At 43.0% G+C, this 24,709-nt stretch overlaps 1 protein-coding gene across 2 annotated transcripts in view; it reads right to left on the bottom strand.

The window, feature by feature from the left end:
• TRAPPC8 (trafficking protein particle complex subunit 8) overlaps window positions 1-24,709 on the bottom strand; it is a 1,257,619-nt gene that overhangs the window by 296,541 nt on the left and 936,369 nt on the right. For both annotated transcript variants that reach the window (XM_085605699.1, XM_085605700.1), the window contains one exon: window positions 17,896-17,992. In XM_085605699.1, the coding sequence (XP_085461825.1) occupies window positions 17,896-17,992 (97 nt within the window). The remainder of the gene's footprint in view (window positions 1-17,895; window positions 17,993-24,709) is intronic.

Genomic DNA, 24,709 nt, shown 5'->3' with positions numbered 1-24,709 from the left:
TTGTCCTGAGGATGGTCTCTATGATTAATCTTCAATAGTGAGACCGAAACGTCGACGCTACGACACTTCTTTTACATATCTGATAGGCATTTGATGCTGTTAGAAAATTCATCTGTTTGTATGGATTGAGTTCAACACATGGCCAAATTTGTGGATGGCTTGTATTTATTGGTAAAAAGTGTCATTGACTACTGCTGATGTGATTCTAAATAAGACAGTAGTTTTATGTTGCCTTTCATGAAATGTCAAGTGGATTGTTTCATTACTTTATTGAATGAAAATATCAAAAATATATAAAATTATTTGTGATATAAAAAGTATAAAAGATGAATTTGGGTCTTTTTTGAAAGTTCACTTTCTGAGTTTTTTCTTGAGTTCTTGGAAATTAAGATCACTATTGTGACTGTTTAATTAATTAATTTAAATTGAATAAATCCTCAAGGGTTCTATTGTTATTTGACTGAATCTACCCAATTCCTTGGGGAAGAGTGGGTTGCCCTATTGTGATATCTTCTTGTCATATATTTGTGGCAGTGCTAACAGAACATTCCTACTGGCCAAAGAATGGTCCAGTAAGGCATGGCATCCCATTTGTAGAGTCACCAACCTTCCAACAATGCCCCCCACGTATCTGGTCCTGCTGCGTGTGTAATGAACCAACTCAAAAGCAGTTGCCGACTGTTCTTCATGGTCTGGTTTAGAGTGTGTGCCCCATGCCCCATATTCTGCTAGACCTCTAGGAGGAGGGAGCCATCCTCTCACGTCTTGGCTGACTTCCTTTGCTACCTTGCCTACTACACCTAAAAGATGCCCAATCATAGGGACAATTGGTGGGACCTGATCCATTAGCCATGAATGGGGTAGTACAAGAGGCAGCACAGATGGAAATAGTGGCAGATGCTGCACTTGCGGTGAAGGCAGAGATGTCACTGCCTGTGGCAGACATGCTTGTGATGCAGTACACAGTAGCATTTGTGGTTAAGATAGAGGCTGGAACAGCAGATGTTATTGTAACAGATGTGGCTACGTGTGTGCCAGCAGCCATGGTAGTGGGCGCAGAGGTGACAGCAGCAGTAGTGCTGACAGTTGCTGCAGGTTTGGCAGCACAGGTGGTGCATCCAGGCATAAGACTGGCTCTCCTTGATGGTTGCGTTGGATGCAGTACAGAGATGGTGAATGCCTCTTCATCATTCTCCTGTGTGATGTCAACTGCACCAAGAGATGCAAATTTATTGATAACCAATGATGACGACAAAATACCATTTGAGCACTGTATGTATTCTGTAAAACCTGCGGCCGTGATGTTTTGGGAAGATCCATGATAACACCTGTAGGAAGTTGGCTTTCTATATAATTTACTAAAACGAAGTACAATGTGCAGAATCCATTGGCCCTCCCAATTGGTGTACAGACGCTAAAGTAGACAAAGCCAATGCTCTCTTTTGTAGTAGTGTGGACGAGCAGTTAGGCTTATCAGAGGGTAGTGCTAAGCATTTGTGGTAGTCACAGAGGCAATAAATGACACTCAAAGAATAAATCTGAGACCAATTTAGAAAAATAGAGCTTCTTTTTATATACATATTGTAAACTCAAGAACTTTTTCAAGGTAAGAACATTTTCTATATAAATATTCACAGGTAATTAAAACATTCAAACCTGGGCTCTTTTATGCACAATACAATCCTATGGGAAGAAAAGCTAAAGATATAAAGGTAGGTACAGTCGGTTACAGGCGTTCACCTTCAGGGATCGGAATAGTAGTGGGCCAAGGTTCAAAGTACTACCAGCAGTTCTTCGGGAACCACCTGTGTTCTACCGGGAGCAGGGAGCTATTGAGGCTGGTAGCTGGCGCTACAGAGAAGGGGGGCTACCTGAAAAGAGGGTGCACAGGGAGACTCAAACGCGAGTCAGAGGGCTCCCAAAGAGGGGCTCAGGTTCCAAGGATTTGATTAATTGTTTTCACCTGCATACTACACTATGAAAAACTCTCAATTTCAGAGCATGATACTTTGTCTTTCCACTGCCATTGTTCCTAAGCACTTTTTCAGTTGTCAGGTTTTTTTTTTTATTTCTCTGTTTATTGTACATTTTGCCTTTTAAAAATTACTATCTTGTGGGTTATTAAATTCATTTAGGTTTAATTTTTCATAATGGCAGGGAGGAGAAATCCTTGTTTTACTGAGGTAGCATTGGCAGTCACTCCACAAACACTGCCAGACTCACAAGCACCCCCACACTCACAAGCACCACCACACCCACAAACACCACAACCACCACAACACTCATCAGAACCAACACACTCATCAGAACCAACACTCTCATCAGAACCAACACTCATCAGAACCAACACACTCTTCACAACCAACACACTCTTCACAACCAACACACTCTTCACAACCAACACACTCTTCACAACCAACACACTCTTCACAACCAACACACTCTTCACAACCAACACACTCTTCACAACCAACACACTCGCACAAAAGTACACATACATAAAAACTATAATGGACATTACAATGTTGGTGCAAGCATTCATCATAATAATGGACACTTACACCAAAAATACAATTGAACTTTCTTTTTTTTGCAGTGTTAATACAGGTGTGCTTATTTTAACTTAATATGTAATAAACACATATGCATTACACCTTAAAAAAATAGAGGATTAAAATGTAATAAAGTATAGGCAATGCACTAGACAAGGGGAAATGTTACATACATAAATATATGAAATGATTTAAGTTCAGAACATTGATTTTACATTTATTGTTAAAAAAAACGTTTTATTAGTAAATTCTATTCAATTTAAATTATTCAAAATTTGTACAATGCATAAGTTTATAATTTCATAGTTTACGAAAAATATTTAAACACACCTGTATGAACACAATATGAATATTGATTTAGGTAAATGTTTGTGTAAGTGTCCATTATCATGAAGGCAGGTTGCACCAAATTTGAAAATAAAAATTATTACTACTAAAGGTGTGTTTCTTATACATTTCTTAAATGACAGCATTACACATTGCTTGTAAGAGAGATTTAAAAATGCACAAGTCCAGAGCTAATTGTAAACAGACAATTCAAAAGGAAATAAATAAAAAAAAAAGCTTTACTTCCGATTCCGGCGATGATAGGGTTGATTTGCTTCGTGGTCAAGTAGCAGCAGCAAAGGAAGGACTTTGACGATTGGGATGGGCGGAAAATATATATCTGGGAGGCCGTATGTGTTTCTTAATGTTGGCGTTTTATATTTTGAGTAGTCAATGTAACAAGAGGAATTTGAGTAAAACACAAAGAAAAATAGGTCTTGGTTCTGATAATTGTTCTTGGTTTGTCAGGACTTCTTCATTCCTTAGTGAAACTCTTTTCTTCTTGCCCTTTTCTTAGGTCCCAGGTGCGGTCTCCAGTGATGCGCCGTCCCCGGGTACCAGGAAAGAACACAAGGAAGTTGAGGTAAGTACAATGGTCTGTCTATTAAGTTTAATAATGACAGAGACCATCACCACACCCAGGTGTACATTAAAAAAAACAAACACGCTTTTCTTGAGTTATTACCCCTTAAGTTTTTATAGCATCTAACCCTCTAATAAAGGAGTGGGGAAAGATGGGAAGATGTGCAAAAAGAAGAGAAAGAGAAAATAAACACATGCTGATGACTAAATCCGTGTCAGTTTATTCTCTTGTTTTTCCAACTAATTACATGCACTTTTTTTTCAGTCTTCTTGAATCCTTTCTATGACTTCCCTTAAGCTACTGCTTTAATCCTTTCTTCATACTCTTTTTTATATCCACTTGTCTTTTGCTTTTATTCCTTTAAGTCTGCCGGTTTCTTTTGAGTTCAATCATTAACATTAGTATTGAATCTCTTTTTGATCCCTACACACCACTCGTCACGAGTCTCTCTATGCTGCTCTCCCTTCGTTTCCCTTCTCCACCCCAAGGCAACTGTCACCTACTGCCCCTTTTCACGTACCAGGTAAAGATGCAACTCTCCCCTGAGTTGCGGAAGGAACTTCAGATTTCTCAGGGTGACCACCACTCTTAGCTCCACCCTTCTGGAGCCTCGTCGTCCTCTTAAGCTGTTCTCCAGTTTTCGGATGCTGAACCTGGACATCTGTCGTCTTCTTCCTCTACCCCAGCGTCTTCGTCCTCTTCCCCTTTAAACCCTTGAGTACAGACTCCTCCTTCCTTACTGGAGTCTTCCGGATTCTGCCTTCCTCCACCTTCTGCCCCAGGTCAGAGCGTCCATCCCTCCAGGTCCATGCTTGTTTCTGATTGGTGTTCTATGTTCCTGGCTCCGCCTTCCTTCTTTATCCACGCCTCTCTGTTGTATGCCTTGACCTTTTTTTTCTTTTCTTCATAGACACCGGGTGCACTGGACAGGTCGTCGGTCTGGAGATGGAAAGGTAAGTCTGAATGGGTTACGGGTGCTGGGTTGGGGTCCGGGGGATTCTTAAGAGGGGGCAGGGGTGGCTCATCCTTACAGGGTGCATGACAGTATGGAAGTGGAAAAAGGCAGGTTTCTACCTTATATCCCTTTGAAACCGCCAACTCAGCTGTGGAGGTTTACCTGCCACAGATACACCGGCCGGAAGGCACATCATGATTGGCCCAGCAGAAATATTGGCTGAACTCCCCCTGACAGTCGCTTTTGCCTATAGTGCTGTTGACGTGGAATGAAAATTTCCAGTATAGATGGTAGAACTAGGACGGACTATCGTCCGCAGACCGGCCAACGTCTAAATAAAGTGGGCGAACCACCTAGTAGATGGGCGAATAAACTGATGGAAAAGTGACGGTGGGACCAGATCCTCCAAGATCTAAATCAGGCCCTTACTCTTAGACTTACCCAAGGCTGGAGACTTGAGCTGAGATCTGGGACTTGGAGTGGGAACAAGCCCACGATTTGGAGTATAACTAGCCTTGCCTCCTGTGTTTGGTAACATGCATCCCCCACACTCCCTGATGGCCTCTGGGTGCATCGGGAAGAATTTGCTTCATGACTTCAAATCATTCTTGGAGCCAGTAGACCAAAGAAAAACCTCATGTGGTTCTGTAACTGACACCTGCTTCCTGCAGGTGTGGCAGAGCTTGAATCCTGTAGGCTTTGGAGGCAACAAATCCCCGCATATACTTTCACAAAGCAGGATTTTTGAATAAGTAGGCACCAACAAATTTGCAAATGGAATTCCAGATCCGCCTCAGAGGGTGCGGAAAGAAAGAAACTGACAGCAGTGCGCAGAGGTGGCACTTACATATGGCTTAGCACCATCACTTTCAGTGGCTAAACGATACTGCGAAAGAGTGCAATGGTGCCACTTAGCCTTTGGGAGTAGCTGCTGAAAAAAGATACTGGATTTAGTCTGGTGCCTCGGGGAGGGGGGATTGGCGGGGGGGGGGGGGCGGGGGGGAGGAGATTAAAAAAAAAAGGAATCTGAAATTAGATGCATTTATAAGAAGACATACTGACAGCCTCCAGGATGCCTAGATTTGGCATAAGGCAATATCACATTGCTCAATTAAATGAGTCCCATCCACTGATCCCTCTTTAAGCGTCATCAAAGAGGGTTTGTAGCTGCTCACAGATCAAACAGGGTTCTGGGCATCAGGGACAGGCAGGACTCTTAGAGCTCTACTGATAATTCTCTGACCAGGAAACCTAGGTAGGGGTAAAAGTGGGCCTTTGCTATAGGAAAGCAGAAGTCAGGGATAGCATCTTTGTAAATACTCTGGGGGCAAGTTAGGCAGTTATTAGTACTTTTAGGTCAAAGGGAAGTGATGTGCAAAGTTAGTGTTGGTTTACCAGTATGAAATTGAAGTATTCTGTTTCAGGAGAAAGGGCACATGAAAATGTCTTGGGGATCCAAAGAACACTTTATTTTGGAATGTTTTAAAACCTAGGCCAAAGCAGGGGAGTGGAGATTGAAAAGGCAGAGATCCAATAGGGTCAGTGATCTCCAGCTTTTACCCTTACAAATAAATTATTGGAAGTTTGTCAACCTCTTCAGCAACCCTTTTTGTGATGTCACGAGTACCCATTGATCTTGTAAAAACATCATGGCAACAGGTTTTGCAGAATACATACACTGCTCCAATGGCACTTTGTCATCATCACTGGTTATCACTAAATTTGTATTTACTGCTGCAGGTAAACATCAATCAGGAAGGTGAGGAAGAGGAGGAGGAGGCATCCAGCAGCTGTGCACTGCATCCCACACAACTGTTGCTTGAACATAAAATACCTTGGAAAAAACAAGAGACAAGTGGCATTTGGCAAAACAGGATCAGTTTGATTAATTAAACATTGCGGCCGGGAGATCAGTTACAGGCATAGGGTCTGAGGACTGTCTCAGGTAAGAAATGTAGTTGCTGCCTTTAGAGTCATAAATTAACTGTCTAATGGGAAATACAGGTAGGCCTCAACCTTGCATGGACACAACGCGGCCAGTGGGTAACATGTCCAGATGTCCAGCATGGGGAGTATGTGATCACTGCATGTGCTGTGTCCTGATTGGCTTTATGCTCCTAACTCATGTGACATCAGACTTTATGGTGTTTTTGCGAGCGTGCATACCCCTCCAGCCATGTGTGCTTTATTGGGGCCAATCTTCCTTTGTGATGTAGCTGCGCCTATTTGTGGGATTGATCTGGGATTTCCTGCTCGTTAGTTTGTCTACCAGTTACATGCCACCCCAACTGGGACCTATCAATCAGTGACCTCGGGCCTAGGTCTCAGAGACGGCCTATGTATTTGCGAGTCGGGTTGATGTAGAGTGAACAACAGGCAAATTTGTCAAAGATGCGATTTTGTTCTTGTACACGAATGCATTGTTTTTCATAATAGCATCGACTTTTTCAATATTAACAGAACCATCCAGGTGAGCCTGTCTTATGGCTAGAATTACTAACTATACTGCCACATCTGCACAGCTACTGCTGCTGCCACAACTGCACCCATCACAGGGGCTGCTGCCACACTTTCTTTCACAACGTCTGCTACAACAGCAATGGCTGTGCCACCCTCAACCACAAATGCTGTGGTGCACTGCATCACAACCATCCGTGCCGCAGGCACTGGCTTCTCTGCCTGCACCACAGTTGCAGCATCTGCATCTTATACCTTCCTATTCATAGCAAATGCATCAGGAACCGCCAACTTGCCCTATGTAGCCCCCAGCAATAACTCCACATATTTCTGGTGTGGCAGGCAAGGTAGCAAAACAAGTCAGCCAGTAACAGAGAGGATGCCCCCCCTCCCCTCCCTCCTGGAGGAATGGAAGACAAATCCTAAGGCACAGCATGAAGAACTGTCTGTGACTGCTCATGAAGACATTAAGATTTCATAGGAGGAAGAGGTGGCCTTGCTGGAAATAACTGGAATAGCTCTAAGTAGAGACGGAAGAGCCGTTCTGTACCATGAGGAGCCAATCACTGGTGATGATTTGGAGCCATTGCGGATATATGGGAAAGCCTTCTCCCTGCTGGAGTTGAACGAAGCGCCTGGGATTAAGCTGAAGAGAATGGTAGAACTCTGGCTAAGTAAATGGGTCTTTTCCCTGAAGCACTCCATTAGGAGTGGGAGGCCAAATTGAAGACAGAAATGGCAACTACTGGAGACTTGGGAATGATAGGGAGGCTCAGGCCTTGACAGACAGAAAAGGCTTTGGGGGACAAATGATGACTGTGTTGTGGCCATAATAGCTTTGATGATGCTCAATTATATAGTTAAGAAAGTGCTGATTTTGTACTGCTGAAACACTTAGAATGGAGGGGTCAAAAACATCCTTCCTATATAATAGATAATAAGGACTTTTTTCTGGGCCGCAGATTTAAGGACTTCCATCATGCCTGCTTGTGCACGGAGGGCCCAGTGTTCATTGTGCTGTCAGTAATATCAATGAGGTTCTGGGGCAGAATCAAGTTTTGCTCTGCTACTTGCTTGCCTAGGTTTAGCATAAACACATTTTCTGGTTGGACACTACTTTCTCATCGGACAAAGACTTAAGGGATGTCAGCATGACTTATCAGTGCAATGTGGCTGCAACACCACATCAGATAGGAGACTTGCACTCACAATGTCAAAGACAAACATTTGTACATAGGGCTAATGATAATAATAATAATAATGTTTCTATTTTTCTTCTCTTGTTGCATTGCAGAGATTTTATGCGACTTGATTAAAGCGGATCATACTGAACATCAAAATTAAATACAGCAACGCCTATGTGAAGTTGTTTCCTCACCACTGCATCATAACAAGTTAGTGCTACTGGACATTCGACTTTGCATTACGCACAACAGGATTTTGGATTTCTTTTCTCAAACTATTAACAACATACTATTAATTTCCTTGATATAAACTTGCATCCATCCATAATGAAAAGACTTTGGTGGAACAAAGATTGACTGTGTGATCCTGGATTTTATCACATGCGATATGAGGTAATTTATGACATCTTCCGTCTGTATAACTCAATGGTTCTACAAAATGTTCAAAACACCTTTTTGAAAGTAGGGGTATGCTTGTCAGCCGACAGGCTCTGCAGGCGGTGGGAGGTATACTCGGCTGGTACACAATATCTTCCCAAACTCATTCAAGTAGAACCATTTGGAAATGCATACCTCTACTTTAAAAAACTTGTTGTGGACATTTTGTGGAATCGTTGATTTATACAGATGGAAGATGTCAAATTTCCCCACAGCGCATGTGATAAAACCCAGGATTTCATTCTAGACCCGTATAAGCATGGGGGGGGGGGATAAGTCTGTCCAGGGAGATTTTGACCATAGGAGAGGAGGAGGAGACCCATCCAGCATAAGAGATACACAGCTTGGAAATCTTGATTTCCCCATGGGATATGGTGTCAATCGTGTGGTCCTGATAAAGGTGGTTTAATACAATATGTTTCCACCAAAACGTGCGTTGGCTGCATGTCTGGAAAACCCCAGTCCACAACACAATAACAAAAGTAATTAGAGATCTTACCCTAATGTAATTTAAGGTGTATGCGGCCTAAGGCTGGGGTATGAATAGGAGATTGAGGTGAGAATGTGCCTGTTTGGTGATTGAAAGGGTGAGTGAATTGAGATATTGGGCAGTGTACAAAGACCTATTGATGCAGACCAACAATGAGATGCACAATGTAAAAAAGTGTATATTTATACATGATATGTATGTGTTTTGCCCCGGTCATGGGACGGAGTCAGCTCTGTCCACTATGATGGACAAACTACAGATGCGGGCCGATAACGGGAATGCCACGGTTTTAGTGCTTCTCGATATGTCGGCCGCATTCGACACAGTGAGCCATTCAATCCTGCTGGAGAGACTGGAGAGAATAGGGGTGAAGGGACGGGCATTGCAATGGCTGCGGTCTTATTTGACAGGGAGACAACAGACGGTAACCTTAGCACCATTTACATCCCGTAAATCACCCATAGCCTATGGGGTACCGCAGGGTTCTGCCATCAGCCCTATTCTCTTTAACATTTATCTGCAGCCGCTTTTTCCCATCATTAAATCGTTCGGGGTTGACTTGGTCAACTACGCGGGCGATACGCAATTGGCGTTCTCCTTGGAAGGAAAACAGGCAGTCTCTATGGATTTATTCCAAGAGTGTATGCGTCAGACCGCAGATTGGTTGCGGAGGAAATCCCTCCAGTTCAATGGAGGGAAGACCGAGGTGTTTTGTTGTTCATCGGCGAGGCTGCCTATGCATACACCGGTGGAGTTTAGGTTTACCCCGAGAAGGATCCGCTGGCTCCGGCCAGTACGATACGCAACATGGGGGTCCTAATAGATAAGAACCTCCAAATGGAGTCGCTGGCAAACAAGACAGCCAGCATGTGCTTTGGTCTGTTGCGCTTGTTACGTCGGATACTTCCGATCCTACCGAAGGATTTGCGCTCCCTGGTAGTAAGCAGCACAGTGATTAGCAGACTGGACTATTGCAATTCATTGTATTGAGGGGCCCCTCAGTACATCTTTCAGTGTTTGCAAAGAGTCCAGTCTGCCGTGGCAAAACTGGTGCTGAACCTGCGGCGTAATTCGTCTTCTACTCTTGCCCTGAGAGAGCTCCACTGGTTACCAATTAAGGAAAGGGTCCTTTTTAAATCCCTCTGTTTGGTGTACAGAGCAATACACGAGTTGGGTCCGGTCCCATTACAGGAAAGGTTTGCCTGGTATCTCCCTCGGAGACAGCTTCGTTCCTCTGGCGCCAGTCTGCTGGTAATTCCGAGATTTAAACACTCCAGGCTGGGGGGAGGGCCTTCAGTGTGGTCGGTGCTCAGCTGTGGAATGAGTTAACACAGAGGATTAGAAAGATTGACTAATTAACTGGATTCAGAAAGAGCCTAAAAACTTGGCTCTTCCCAAAAGCTTGATTCTCCATGTTCTCTCTTTCTGATCCCTCACCATGATGGCTGTGTGTTTCTATATCTGAGCGCCAGGATACCCGTAGGGTGACAGCAGCGCTATATAAGAACTATTACAATTTAGGTTTTTGTATATATGTAACTCTGAGAAAAATATTTGGGGGAAAAATCTTTTTAGATATGTGGTAGAAGTACAATCAAGACAAAAAGGACAAAAAAATTAAATAAACTGTATAAATAAAAACACATGTTTTTGCTTCTGTAGTAGCCAGTGGTCAATACATTGGGCACTTACAGCCGATAATGAAGTGATAGAGGTCAAGTGAGAATTTTTTATGCTTTAATAATTTGACTCCAACTCCCCCTCTTCCCAGACCTAGAAACAATTTCCTAGGGTGTACCTTTTTTCTTCATTGTAGATTCCAAGTCCAGTGATACCATCTAGACTCCTGGGATCAGGGTAGACACAATCTGAAATAGGATAAGCATTCTGAATTTGTTTTTCGACAGAAAGGCATTTAGTGGGCTGAAGTCCAGTATAGGCCTAGGGCCTCCACCCTTTCTTTGGGAAGAAGCAGCAGCACAAATAGTACTTCTCTCAGAAGCTGGCAAGCACTTGATGGCATCCTTGGTCAGCAGAAGGTTGACTTCCTGGAGCAAGATCGTGAATCAATATGCTGACAGTTACTCTGACGCGGGGTAAATGGGATATGGAGGAAACAAAAGGTAGGGAGAAGACCCTTTGAATAATGTGCAAGATCTACCAGACCCCTGTGACGGCTCTCCAGCCAGGGACGCAATTCGTAAATGCCTCCTTCCAGCTGAGTATGGCCTAGTGATGGCAAGGTAAAAGGGCTTGGCTGCCACCACAGAGGCAGAGACAAAGCTGATGTGATCGACTTTGCCACCGCCACAGCCTCCACCTCAAAAGGACTGAACCTGCTGTTGCTGCACAGGCTGGGAGGGTTGACGCTGTTTGTAAGGTAGTCCCGTGGAAAAAAATATTCTACACTGTTAGGGGAACTTCTTGGTGGGAGATAAAAGTACCAGGTATAGTGCTATGGCTCAACTTCCCTTAAATCATTTGAGTGCCAAATTTGCCTTCTCTCAAAACAATCTGGAGGTATCATAGGGCATGACCATAAGGGATGCTTGGACTTCCCCATAAAACCTGGTTGATCACTGCCATACTGCATTCAAGGATGTTAAGGCTAAACTAGCCAAAGATGCATTCTCTTTTCAAAGTTATCAATATATTTTGACTATCTGGAGAACTGGTTAGAAAGGCATAAGGATGTGACTTTACACCGACTAGACAGCCCAATAACAGCTTGAAGCAAGTGCCCATGAGTGGGTCTATAAAGCTGGACATTAAATTTGTCTTAGTTTCAACAGCAGGCAAATGTAATTTAGTTCTTACACTACTATGTAAACAACCGTAGTTTCTGTTGGTGGCCCAGATGGCAAGTCTAGCTACCCTTAAGTGAAACAGAGTTCGATCAAAATAAGGCCTCTAGCCTATGATAGTACTGGTGTTGAGTAAAGGCCTAGATTTAGAGTCTGGTTTCAAACTGACTGGTTGCCCTTTGGTAACCTCACAGCATGACATGGGCCTAGAGCTCGGGGTCAGGGGCTTGGGATCAGACACTTGCATTGAGTCAGGTCCGTGGCCAATGTCGGTTGAATCAGCATCAGCATCAGCACCAACACAGAAGGGCCTGGCTTGGACCCAAGAGGCTAGGTGGAAGTGTAAATCGGCGCTCAAACTGGCCAAAGGTCAGTCCTCATGGGGTCAACTGGCATTAAGGGTGGGCCTGCCGGTGGAAGCATTTCTATACCAAGCTCCCAAATATTACTTGAATAATCTGCACTCGCCACGTCACAAATTTCACTACGATCCTTACATACGCGCTCCAGCATCTCGATCTGCACCGAAACGCGAGGTGAGGAGAAGAGAACTGTGCACGGAGAGGCACTGTTTTAGATGGCAGCATTCTAGTGGTTCAGGCACCCAAGACTCCAATATATAAGGATGGGCGCAGCGTGGATGCGCAGCCTACGGCAAGCTTGTCTGCCTCCTGACCGTGGCCAATGCCAGCCATTATGCGGGAAGCAACACAGAGGTGAGCTCCTTAATTACTTACACCTTGACTGAATTACTCAAGCTGTGACTCTTAATTAATAGGTGTAAGAATCTGGGGCTCCTAGATGCTAGGGGCCTTGCCCGCTACCGCAAGACACCTCTCAACCTCAGAGTCAATGATAAAAGAGAGCAAGGGAACAACCAAACAAAACTAAAAGCAGCACTCATTAACTTCTGCTGTCTTGCTAAGCATGTCTTAGATATATACAACCTGATTGAGGAGGATCAACAAGATGTCCTTCTCATGACAGAAACCTGGCTAAATGAGGACTACTGCCCGGACCTACAATTGGCGCTGCCCCAGACTACTCCTGCATAAACATATATCTAGTTGGCAGCAGAGGGGGTGGAGTGGTAATTACTTTTTAAAAAATCACTTAAATGCACCACTTTGCAGATGGAAGACTTGGTTGGTACATAAGCCTTAGGTTTCATCATTTCGCCTTCTGCCCAAAGCCATTTTACGGACGTCCTGTTATATCGCCCACCGGGCTATGCGGGAGACTTGATTAACTATCTACCAAGCTTTGAGCCATAAAATCATTCAATATGCAAATTCTATGATCTCAGATGAGTTTAATACCAAACTAAACAACCCTACGGATTATAAAAATTGACCAAGGTACTGGCTGATGCAGGTCTTTCTACGAGTCTAAAAGGATATATTCACAAAGCTGGCCAAACTATTGATGCCATTTTCACTAATACCTCTCATGACCTAGACAGACCTAAAGAAGTTACATGGTCTGATCATTTCATCTTGCCTTTCCCCTGGTCCCCTACCAAACGTTCAGGAAGAATGGGACCTATCACCAGTAATCGCAGCTGGAATAAAGTTGATATTCCCCTACTGAAAGGGACTCTTGCAACCACCACAGTAACACTAAAAGGAGATTTTTTGTCCGATTAAAGCAAGGTCAGCCACTGGCTTGTAGAAGCCGCCTCCATAGTTGCTCCATAGCCACTAATAGGACTCCTACTGCCAAGCCTTCACCCCCGTGTTTCACGAGGGAACTAATAGATGAGAGGAAACATTGAAAACGCTGGAACGCGCTTGGCGGAAAGAACATAATACTTCTGAAAAAGTCTGCAAAATGGTTCTTAATATCTACCACACAAACAAAGCTGATGCGCAGCACCTTTTACACTTACGTCAATAAAGCTAATAACGTTTACCACATTAAAAAAAATTGTAACAGACTTCACAGACCCAAATACACCACATCCCTCATTGCAACTACTACTATCCTATGCTGCCAAGTAAGTACCTTCTTTGAAGTGAAAATTCTGAAACATCAGGACGAGCTTGTGGAATCATAAGCGAAAGAGCCAACAAATATTGTATGCCACTTTAGGCCACAGGCTCAGGAAAAACGTACTCAGTTCTCCCCTCTCTCCCATTAATTGATGATGTGGAATGCTTTAACACCACATGTAAATCCGGTTCACCCCTGGTCCCTCTTCCCCCTCAAGTCATGATCCTCATAAGAGACTGTCTAGGAACCACTCTTCACAAGATTTTCACCACTTCTTTACAATCAGGGACACTGCCAACCGCATGGAAAAAGGCAAATGTCATCCTCATGCTAAAAAGAAAAATCAAAAGCAGATCCTAACAGAGAATTTCAGACCTATCTCTCTGTTCCCCAACCACTAAAATCAATGAAAAGGTTTATACTCAATTAACACAATTCCTGGACACTGAATCTCCTCCACCCCCCACAGTCAGGTTTTACGGCCTTTCACAACATGGAGACCGCTTTGATGGAAATTAGACTATCAAATTCTCTCTGGGTGCTGGTCAAAACGCAGCACAGATTCTATTAGACCTCTCAGTGGCATTTGACACGATCTCACATGGGATCTTGCTCCAGAGTCTTACCCAGATCAGAGGAGCGAGGAAGTTTTGGGCCTGGTTGAGGTCCTTTCTAGAGGACGGGGAGCAGGCAGTCTGGCTTAAACCACACTATTCTAATGCCAAAAAACCAAAGTATGAAATGCCTCACGGCTGGGCCCCGAGCCCCACACTTTTTTATATATATATATGCCGCCGTAAGCATACCTCATTGACACTTTCGGCATTTCTGTTGTCTATTATGCAGACAACACACAACTGCTACTGACCTAGAACAACGAGCCTGAGAAAAAAGCAACCTTTGTTGCCTGTGTGTCAGCAGTGATGGAATGGATGAAGGTCAACTCCCTTCAATGCAATCCTGATAGAACAGAGGTCCTGCTATTTGGCAACAAACCCCTGCCAGGCTAGTCTGGCCTGCCAACTGCATAACACCTAGACCCCCTGCCAAAGTGGCAAGAAACTTAGGAGTTCTTATTGACACAAGCCCCAGATCTCAGCTGTAATTAAAACCTCATGCTGGATTCTCAGGATGTTAAGAAATTTCTTTAAATTCCTGCCGTAGGAAGCCCAGAAAACTGTGGTACAGGCTCTGATCTCATCTAGACTCGACTACACTAACATCCTATATTTAAGGATCCCAAACTACCTCATTAAGAAACTTTTAAAAGTACAAAATATGGCCGTCTGCCTTTTGTTTAAACTTTCTAAACACACTTCGAAATCCCACTACTGTAGCCAGCTGCACTAACTTCCAGTAAAGAAGAGAGTCATTTTCAAAGGATTGACTGTGGCACATTCAGGCTTCTACAGAACCGGCCCTAAATTCTTATAGGACAAACAGACTCCTACTGTCCTTAAAGACCCCTGAGGTCACAGTCAGGCCACCTTCTATTTATTCCAATTACTAGGCGAAAGAAATTGGGCAGCCAGACCTGGTCAGTAATGGCAGCCAAATATTGTAATGAACTCTCTGTGGCCCTCAGATGTATTACTGACACACAGATCTTCCGCAAACTACTAAATACACACCTGTTCAAAGACTAAGCTGGTTTCTCCCCTCCATTCTGCATTAGGCCTAGAGCCGGGACACACTAGTAGTAATTGTGAGCTCTACAAATCCCAATATTCATTGATCCCAGTCCAAACGGAGCCCCTCGTAGCTCCATGGGTTCCAAGGGCATGTCAGAAGGAGCATCTGAAATAGCGGCAGCATGGACTCCTTTGAGGATGGGGTTTTCTGAAGGGCTGACAATGGCCCAGGGAATTCAGGACAAGTCTGGATAGTTGCAAGACTGGGTCTGAGTCAGAAGATGCTTGTGGGGTAGATTCTTTCTACGGACATCTCTTCTTGCCTGATTTCAAGTGGCAGGATATGGCTGAGTCCTACTTGGCTTTCTTGTGCTTATGGAGCATCTTCAACTTACTGGAAAACTTTGACGGGTAACAAGGCTTCACGAAGGGGCAGTTCCTTGAACAGGATAGCCAGGAGGCAACAACTTATGGTGCAACCACAATCTCTTTTTATGATTGGTGACATACAGTTTTACCTCCATCTCCTAGATCACCTTCAGGTGTATGAAGGCACATTTATCGCAGGTCTTGAGGTGGAGCCCAAGGACCAAAAACGCACATTGTACAAGATTTTAACTGGCATCTGCTTCCTGCATTGTATCATTTTTTCACCCCATTCAATAATCCATTAGGGGTAGGTTGGTGATTTTTTTAAGCTACTCCATTTAGTTACAACAAACCCAGAACAAATTCTAATTAGTGGCTAAAACAATAGGCAACAGTGTCATCAATGTACTGGTATCAGGACTCTGTCAAGAGAACTAACAAACTTCAAGAAAGGGACTTGGCCAAAGGGAAATAATTTCTTGGGATAATTGACTCTACTAATGTTATTAACGTGTTTCAAGTCAGTTTAGTTACGAACAGAGTCCAGAACACTGGGCTGCATTGCCTTCAAAGTATCCTTATGTGCAAAACATAATACTCAGGATCCCCATCTTGAGGTCGATCAGCTGCAGTGAGCCGACTGCTACATCCTATGCACTGTATAAAGCCCAACATTTAAGGCATACATGTGTGCTAAGAGGGAGACACGATTTTCAAAATTTTATCTAAGTGGAAACAGAAAAACAATGAGAAATAAAAATCTTGCCCAAAAAGAAGCACGATTGAAACAAATCGCTACATCCTACATAAACAGCAACTCTCTGATGCTAATTAGTCAAACACTGAAGCAGGCTGGTCTGGAGATGCTCCCTCATAAAAATGCAAGGTGGCAGCATTATTTTAGAGAAACTGTGAAATCCAGTACAAGACAGACAATTCATACCCTTTTGGGAGGGGGGTAGTGTAGAACCAGAAGGTAACCACTAATACTTCTCGCAGTGAAGTGTGAAGTATTTATTTGCAATAATTTTCTGGAAATTGTTTAGCAGATAGTGCTCTAGAGACCAATGAAATAGATGTGAGTTTCTGATCAGATTCAGGGAACTGTACAACAGTGGCACATATGTCAGGGTAGTGTGGCGGAGCTGACCAACATTTACCCATACCCTTTGATATGCTCAGCATGAACATTTTGATCTTCTGTTTCACTGATTTTTCAGTTTGACCTTTGCTGGATTTCACTGGATGAGGTGAAGGTGTATATAAATTCACCTCCTGGTATGGGAATGTAGGCAGGTTAAACACTACACAAGAAGTCATTACTATAAGACAAAATAGTGCAACAATTAACTGGGCAAATATATGTTGGGAACAATGAAAGTGTGTTTTGAAGGGAACTCTGTAAATTGCACTTTGCTTACCCACTACCACATAGTTATCATTATAAAAATGGGGAATAATATTTTCTTTTTAAAACTGGGATTGGAGTAAGAGGGCAGAGGGGTTTCCACATTGTTTAATGGAAAAATTAAAAGTTGGAACCAAATGTGTCCTTGTTGTGAAAGGGATTTATGCCACTTTCTCTCAAATTTCGGCTGAAGAAGGAAGACCTAATATAGTTAATGCAGACACCAGCCACTCTTTTCTAGTGCTTCTGCCTCTTGTAATCAATGGCAACAGCCTTTATGCAGTAGCACGAAAGATCCACAAAAAGCATGCATAAAGACATACTGCACAAATACTTCGCGAAACGGTTTGGCACCTTTTAAATCCCATGTAATAAGGAGCCATATAGAGAATCGAGCTAAAACAGAGTGTGAAAGACACAAAACAAATGTATTTCTCAAATCATTCCGCTCTAGTCGTACATGGCTGGTTTAGGTAGCCACTTTCCACCAATTTTAGAAAATGTACATAGTTTATGGTCTTAAACTATAGTCTATTTAAAGAAGTTAAGCATCTGCATGAGTAATGTACACCGAAGAATTTTTTTTCCATTTGAAATGGATGTTTCTCCAGAATATCATAACTTTATTCTGGATTACTGATCAAAATAAAGAACACCAATTAGTCTTACGTCTAACATGCACAATAATTCAGAAAATCCACAAACCTCTCCGGTCTGCAATATTTACACATTTTTGCAACTTCCACTGATGACTGCTACTGGACACTTGCACAATGTGAAATTCTTTCACGCCTGCGTCACTCTGTGAAGAAAAAGAAAAAGGATGATATGAAGGTTGCCATCTACAGCCATAAAACCCTCCTTGCATTACCAGCAAACAGTGTGAAATAAAAGTATAACTCAGAACAATTTAGAAAAAAACCACTGTCACTGTAATTTAAAGCTCGCTAAAAATAGAACATTAAAGCCCTTATTTCAAGTATCATTAACATAATGATTTGTTAAAAACAAATGCGAGATTCAGCATAAATAACCTGCTTACCTGTGGAAATGCTCCTTCAGGTGGATGGATAATCCATCTAACCGCAGTGACCCTAGATAATTTTAATAAAAGGTTTAAGGCTAATTGTATTGTTTTCCGCATAGTGAATATCAAGTGATTGCAATAAAGTTTTTAGGTTGTTTTTTTACAGTATGCCGTGCTAATCGCTCTGACTCGAAATGCATTAGGAGTTTAGAGATTTCTTTTTTTAATATATTTCCAAGACTGATGCCACTACAGCAATCCTGAATGTTAAAGGAATATGCTGATGAACACATTTGAATCTATGAATATTTTTGAATTAGCCAATTTTATTTATTTATTTAGAAAGTTTTGTATAGCGCGAACGTGACCGTCAAGGGTATCCAAGCGCTTTACATGGAGAGAACACGATTAGCACATGGTCTGATCAACATGCAAAACTATGCGTGAGAAACGAACAAATCAACAATTACAAATCAGCTAACAGTGGTTGAAATAGAATAAAGCCAGTACTAGGAAGGATAGTCTACATAAGAGTGTGATATCTGAATCTATTCAATGTCATCGGTTTGTTGACTTAGGGTAAGAACTTCGTCAGTAGATAAGATTTGGCTTCTCTTTTTAAGGGGTAGGTGGAGGAAATTAGGCGAAGGTCCGGTGGTAAAGAGTTCCATATCTTGGGTGCGATTGCCAAGAATGAACTAGCCCCAGTTTTCTTTTTGTGGGTTCGTTGGGGTTTCAGCAACAAGGTGAGCGCACTTCGTGAGGATCTGCTGCCCCCTGATTTTTCTAGCTTTTGGGCCAGGTAACTGGGGGTGTTGAAGTTTAATGCTTTGTGTGTCATGCAAGCGATTTTCAGTTGGATTCTTGCTTCGTATGGTAGCCAGTTTAAGGTTTTTAGGGCTGGTGAGATGTGTGTATTTCTTTTAGTTCTGAGGACGAGTCTTGCTGCTGCATTGAGAGAAGCTCTTAATTGTGCTAGTTTGTATTTAGGTAGGCCACATAGTGTGGCGCTACCGTAATCCACCCAGGGTAATACTAGGGCTTGCACCGATTGATTTAGCTCTTCATGAAGTAGGTATGGTTTCAGTTTCTGCAGAATGCTCAGGTGGTAATTTGCTCCTTTGGTGGTTGCACTAATGTGACCCTGCATATTTAGGTGTTTGTCTAATGTAATACCTAAGGATCTGGCAGAGTCTATGAGGTGGGCGAGCATTTGAGGGCTGTAAGCCACAGATCAGTCGTGGGGTTGTTATTTGGAGGAGAGATAAGAAATTCCGTTTTAACAGCGTTGAGTTTGAGGTGGTTGACCGAGAGCCAGAGGTATGTATTTGTAGGATGGAATTGAGGGATATAATGTCATCTGGAGAGGCGATTGAGATATAGCTGGGTGTCATCCGCATACATATGGTAGTGTATGTTAGCGGATTTTAGGAGGTTTGCTAGTTGATCCAGGAATATGTTAAAGAGAATGGGGGAGAGAGCGGATCCTTGAGGAACACCAAGAGTTATCGCGTGTGACTTAGATAAAGATTGTTTCATTTTTACTCTTAAGGATCTGTTTTGGAGGAAAGAAGAGAACCATTGTAATACAGCCCCTGATAAGCCGTTTCTTTGTTCCAGTAGTTTTAGTAGGGTGTCGTGTTTGACGGTGTCAAAGGCAGCAGATAAATCAAGCAATATTAGAAGGCATGATTCATTCCTGTCCAGCATTTTTAGTATGTCATCTACAATGAGTAAGGGCAGACGCTGTGCTGTGATCTTGATGGAAGCCTGATTGGAATTTATTGAGTATTTGAAACTTTTCTACGTGATTGCACAGTTGTTTCTGTACACATTTTTCTAAGAGGTTTGCCAGTATAGGGTTGTTGGAGATGAGCTGAAAGTTGTTAATAAAAATAAAATAAATAAAAATAAGTCTCTGAAGAAAGGTAAAAGTGAGACAAGTTTATCTGAAATGTTTAAAAGTTCTCACCTATGGACAATATGAAATGCAGTGCATCTTGAGACTGAGATGCATGTTGGTGCTATCAGCTTGATATTTGTAGGATATCGTGTTCACCGGATACACCAAGACAGCAAGATGGAGATGAATGTGGTTTAAAAATTGATAAGTGGAGTGCTTTTTTCCAGACTATCAACTTGGTCCATCCTGCGAACACCTTGGCCTTCCTTTTTAGGTCTCGCTGAGACAGCGAAAGCTGTCTCTTTGAGACATTTTGTAAGTGGGTTTTCTAAAGTGCTACCCACATGGTTTTGCTGGCCTAGAGCTTGCGTGCACGATGGCGTGCACGTGCACAGCTGCTCCTCTGCTCCTTGCATTCCCCCCTCCCTTCTCACCCAGCTCTTTGAGGCTCTGCTCGCATCTCCCTTTTCCTCCTCTTTTTTCGTCACTTGTATTCAGGCTCCTCGCATTCCCCCCTCCCTTCTCGCCCAGCCCTTCTTGTTTTTACTGCACTTCGACCTCTGGGTAAACATCAAAAATCATTTAACGCGGTGTGTGAGGCGGCAGGAGTGGCTCGCTACACCGACCAAGGTAACTCCTTTACAGGTTTATAAAATGCCATGTATATGTTAACAAGGCTGAATTGTGGCTGTTAACTACAAGGCTTGCTTTTCCGCTGAGTTTCTCCATTGCCAATTATGTGCCTACAAGGCACAAATTTATGTCAAATGCGCGAACAACCGTTATTTTACATTTTAGTTTATTTGACAGTTTGACCACTAGTACTGCTCCCCCTAGCTCCCCCTTTACAGTGCTATAAGCCGTGCGGTCTCTGTGTTAGCAAACACAGCATTTCCATCACTTGGTGCGCTTAACAGAAAAGGTAGAGTTAATAAGCAAATAGTCAGAACCCCTTTACAGTCCGGATTACTTCATACGCTCAGCAAGGAGGCAAAAAGTTTACTGTTTTAACATTAAACACGTGATGCTTATTAAGTGACAAACGTTTTAGCCAGTGACTATTGTGTGCCTTTAAGTGCAATATACGTTATTTAAAACGTTGGCAACACTAATACTGTGCCCCCTCTCCCTATAAATGCTATATTTAGCCCGGTCTTAGCGTAAGGTAAGAGTCCTCATCTTTTGGTGCGCTCAGCACAAAGGCCAATATATTCATGAGCAAATATTTTGAACACCTACACTCCGCATCACTTGGTGCACTCAGCAAAGAGGCCAAAGTGTTAGTGAGCAGGTACTCTAATAAGCTATATGGATATCCCACGGCACCCCTCTTTACAGTGTAAGCAAACAAAACAGTCTGCATCACTTGGTGCACTCAGCAGAGAGGCCAAAGAGTTAATAAGAAAATAGTAAGAGCTCATGTATAGTCCAGCTCATTGCATACATTGAGCAAAGATGCCAAGGAGTACATAAGCAGGTATTTTTAACACTGACAGCAACAACCTATAGGCACTGCTTCACCAATGCACCATAACAATGTACACACTTTATGCTGCTAAATTGTTTATAAAGTGTAAAATGTTTCACCATTGCCGTTTGTGTGTCTCCAAGGCACAAATTTATGTCAAATGCGCTATCATCGGTTATTTAACATTTTTAATGAATTGGACAGTTTGGTTATTAGTACTGCCTCCCCCCCAACCCTCTCCCCCTATACACTGCTATATGCAGTATGGTCTCTGCGTGAGCAAACAGAGCATTTTGCATTACTTGGTGCGATCAGCAGAGAGGCCAAAGAGTGAATGAGCAGGTATTGTAACCAGCTATATGGACATGTGACTGCGCCCCCTTTTACAGTGTTATACTCAATTTGGTGTCAGCGCAAAAAACCAAAAAAGGCCGCATTTCTTGGGGCGGTCAGCAGAGACACAAAGTTAACGAGCAAATAGTCTGAACATCTTAACAGTCTGGATTACTTGGTACACTCAGAAAAAAGGCCAAACAATTAATGAGCACATATTGTACACATGTATATCACCATCCAATAGGCCAGAGGTCTTCAAACTTTTTAAGGTTGAGCCCCCCCAAGCTGAATTTTTTTAAATGTCGGGCCCCCCACCTCCTGACAGAAATTTCTGGAATCTGGTACACCTCATAGTCGACCGTCATTCGGATATCCCAGGCCATATCCGACAAATAATGTTAAATGTAGTAAGAGTGTTTAGTAAACTGCAGGTTTGTGAGTGGGTGTGGTTAAATGACAGGCTTATTAGACAGTTCCAATAAAAGATTTCCAAGATAAAATGCAGACATATTGTTTTTACTAGGGTTTTACTTATATAGTTGAGTCATAATGGGACAGGGTTCTCTGGAGCATCCCCGTCACCTACTAAGTAAGTTCCCTCAAGTCAGGCAAATACCTATAAACCTCTTCATAAACGTTTTGAATAGAAGTGAGCCACTTAGTCCCAGACTTGTTTTTGCACCTTCTCTAATTGTTGAGCGTTACCAAAGCAATTGAGGTGGCAACATCCCTTCCTGTGACGTCCTGTGACACCAATGCACATTGCTTATTCTTATTAGTCCCCCCACTCGTGTTTTTAGGACCTGTGCCCTGAGTGGGGGTTTAGGACACCATGTCAGGCTTATGTTTAAAAAAATAGAACTAATAAAAACTGAATGGTGTTGCCTATTTTACTTCAGAGCAATGTTGTCTGACAGACTTTGTGGTGATCAAATGGATCTGGATCCAGCTGCACAGTGAACTGGCAGCATTACAGTGCCTGTAAATGCAGCGGCGGCCGTCGCAGGTAAGCACGGTGGAGCGGCGGCAGGGCGGGGAAGTCGACAGATGACAGAATAGTTCAAATTAAATAAATAAATTAAACCTATTCTGTTCCCCCGCAGCACTCCACCGCCCCATCACGCTTACCTGCACCAGCCACAACTGATGCGTGAGCCTCCAGGGAGTAGGTCTAGCAAGAGAGTAGAAGAGATTGTTAGAGGCGGAAAGTGTTTATGGTGGATGCCAAAGGCAGTGCTTAATTTTTTTTAAAGTGCAGGGGCCAAAGCTTTTATTATGTCACTTGTGCCAGCACTGGCTCTTGCCAGGGCAGCTGTATCCCAGGACCACAAGGTCTTCAACAAACCAACACACCTCCTTCTTCCTCCACCCTGTTTTTTCCTGCCTCCGTCTCATTCTTGCAGGTGGTTTTTCATCCCTGCTTTATCCCTTGGTCTCTGTTTTCACAGCTTTCTTGTCCTTTTTCTTTTACCCTATTCTGCTTTGCTCTATCTTGCTATTGGCCAAAGTTGGATGCAGAAAAATAATTATTGGTCCCTAAAAATGAGTACCGAGGGCCACCACTGCCACCTCCGATAAAAAGGAAGCACTGCCCACATGTGGAGTCAGGTCAGGAATGGACTGGTTGGAAGCACTATTCGTAAGAACGCCCTTTGCCTCAGAACCCTCAGCCCAGTCGCCACAGCTGCTTATGCACTGCAATGTTAATCATGTTATCATTTGTGTCCATTGCCTTTATACTTCCGATTGTATTTCTATATAATTGCATGCCGCATAAAGTGCAGACATTATACAGTCAGGCAAAAAGTGGCACTTTACAGAGGTCCTAAAGGGAAAAATATATATAAGGCGCGAGTTGCATACATTGCTAGAAAGCCTTCCGTTCAAAACAGGCACGAGAAGGCTGCCAAAATTTCTCATCATAAAACGCCCTGTTCTGCCTTTTCGCAAGACTGGAGACACCCAACCTTCCAAGCACTTTGTTGCGGGATCACGATAAAGTGTCTATTTGGGAGCAAAATGCGACAGCAGCAAATTGTGCGAACTAGCCACACTTGCAATTCACATAACTGGCCATTTGCTGCTGACCTAAAATGAGCATGGCACAATCTGTACATGTAAATGCTAAAAAAAGACATTGAATATTTAGGTTCAGGGTCATATGCTCAAAGCATGTCAACCTTGTCACTGACGAGAACGGACTTCTTCATAGCTCTCGTTTTCTTTTATTTGCCTTCTGAGACTCCCAGTAGCATTTTTACTTGAATTCCATTAACTTAGTTAAAATAAAATGGTAATCGCTTAATTGATTACACTCTGTCATGTGAGGGAACTTCAGATGTGAAACCGCACAGTAGGATGAGCCAGGAAGAGGATGTAGCTTTACAGCTAGAGCGATCGACCTCAAAGCTGGGGAACTAGGTTCGAGTCTCTGCAATGATGCTCAACATCCTGTGATTCTGGGCAAATCATTTAATCTCCCCGTGCCTAACAACAATGAATGTGTCCTTGTGTAATGAAACTGATGCTCATGTAAAGCGCTCTGATACCAGATATCTTCTAATCTAGTTTGCGCTATATAAAAACTCTAAAAAATAAACAAAATTGTCCCCTAAGCCATTTGTTTTCAGCCTATTATACAGAAATATCTATCTTAAAATTGTTCTCTTCCATGTGCTGTGAACGGTGGGGGAGTGAGTGGACCCAGTGCCCAGATCACGATTACAAACAGGGCACTTGGAGAGCTGCCCGGTGCCCGGGTCCAGTGGGCCCACAGGATTTTACG

The sequence above is a fragment of the Triturus cristatus genome, chromosome 5_1 (assembly GCF_964204655.1).
Source record: "Triturus cristatus chromosome 5_1, aTriCri1.1, whole genome shotgun sequence".
Lineage (NCBI taxonomy): Eukaryota > Metazoa > Chordata > Amphibia > Caudata > Salamandridae > Triturus > Triturus cristatus.
This window is presented reverse-complemented; position numbering and strand designations above follow the sequence as displayed.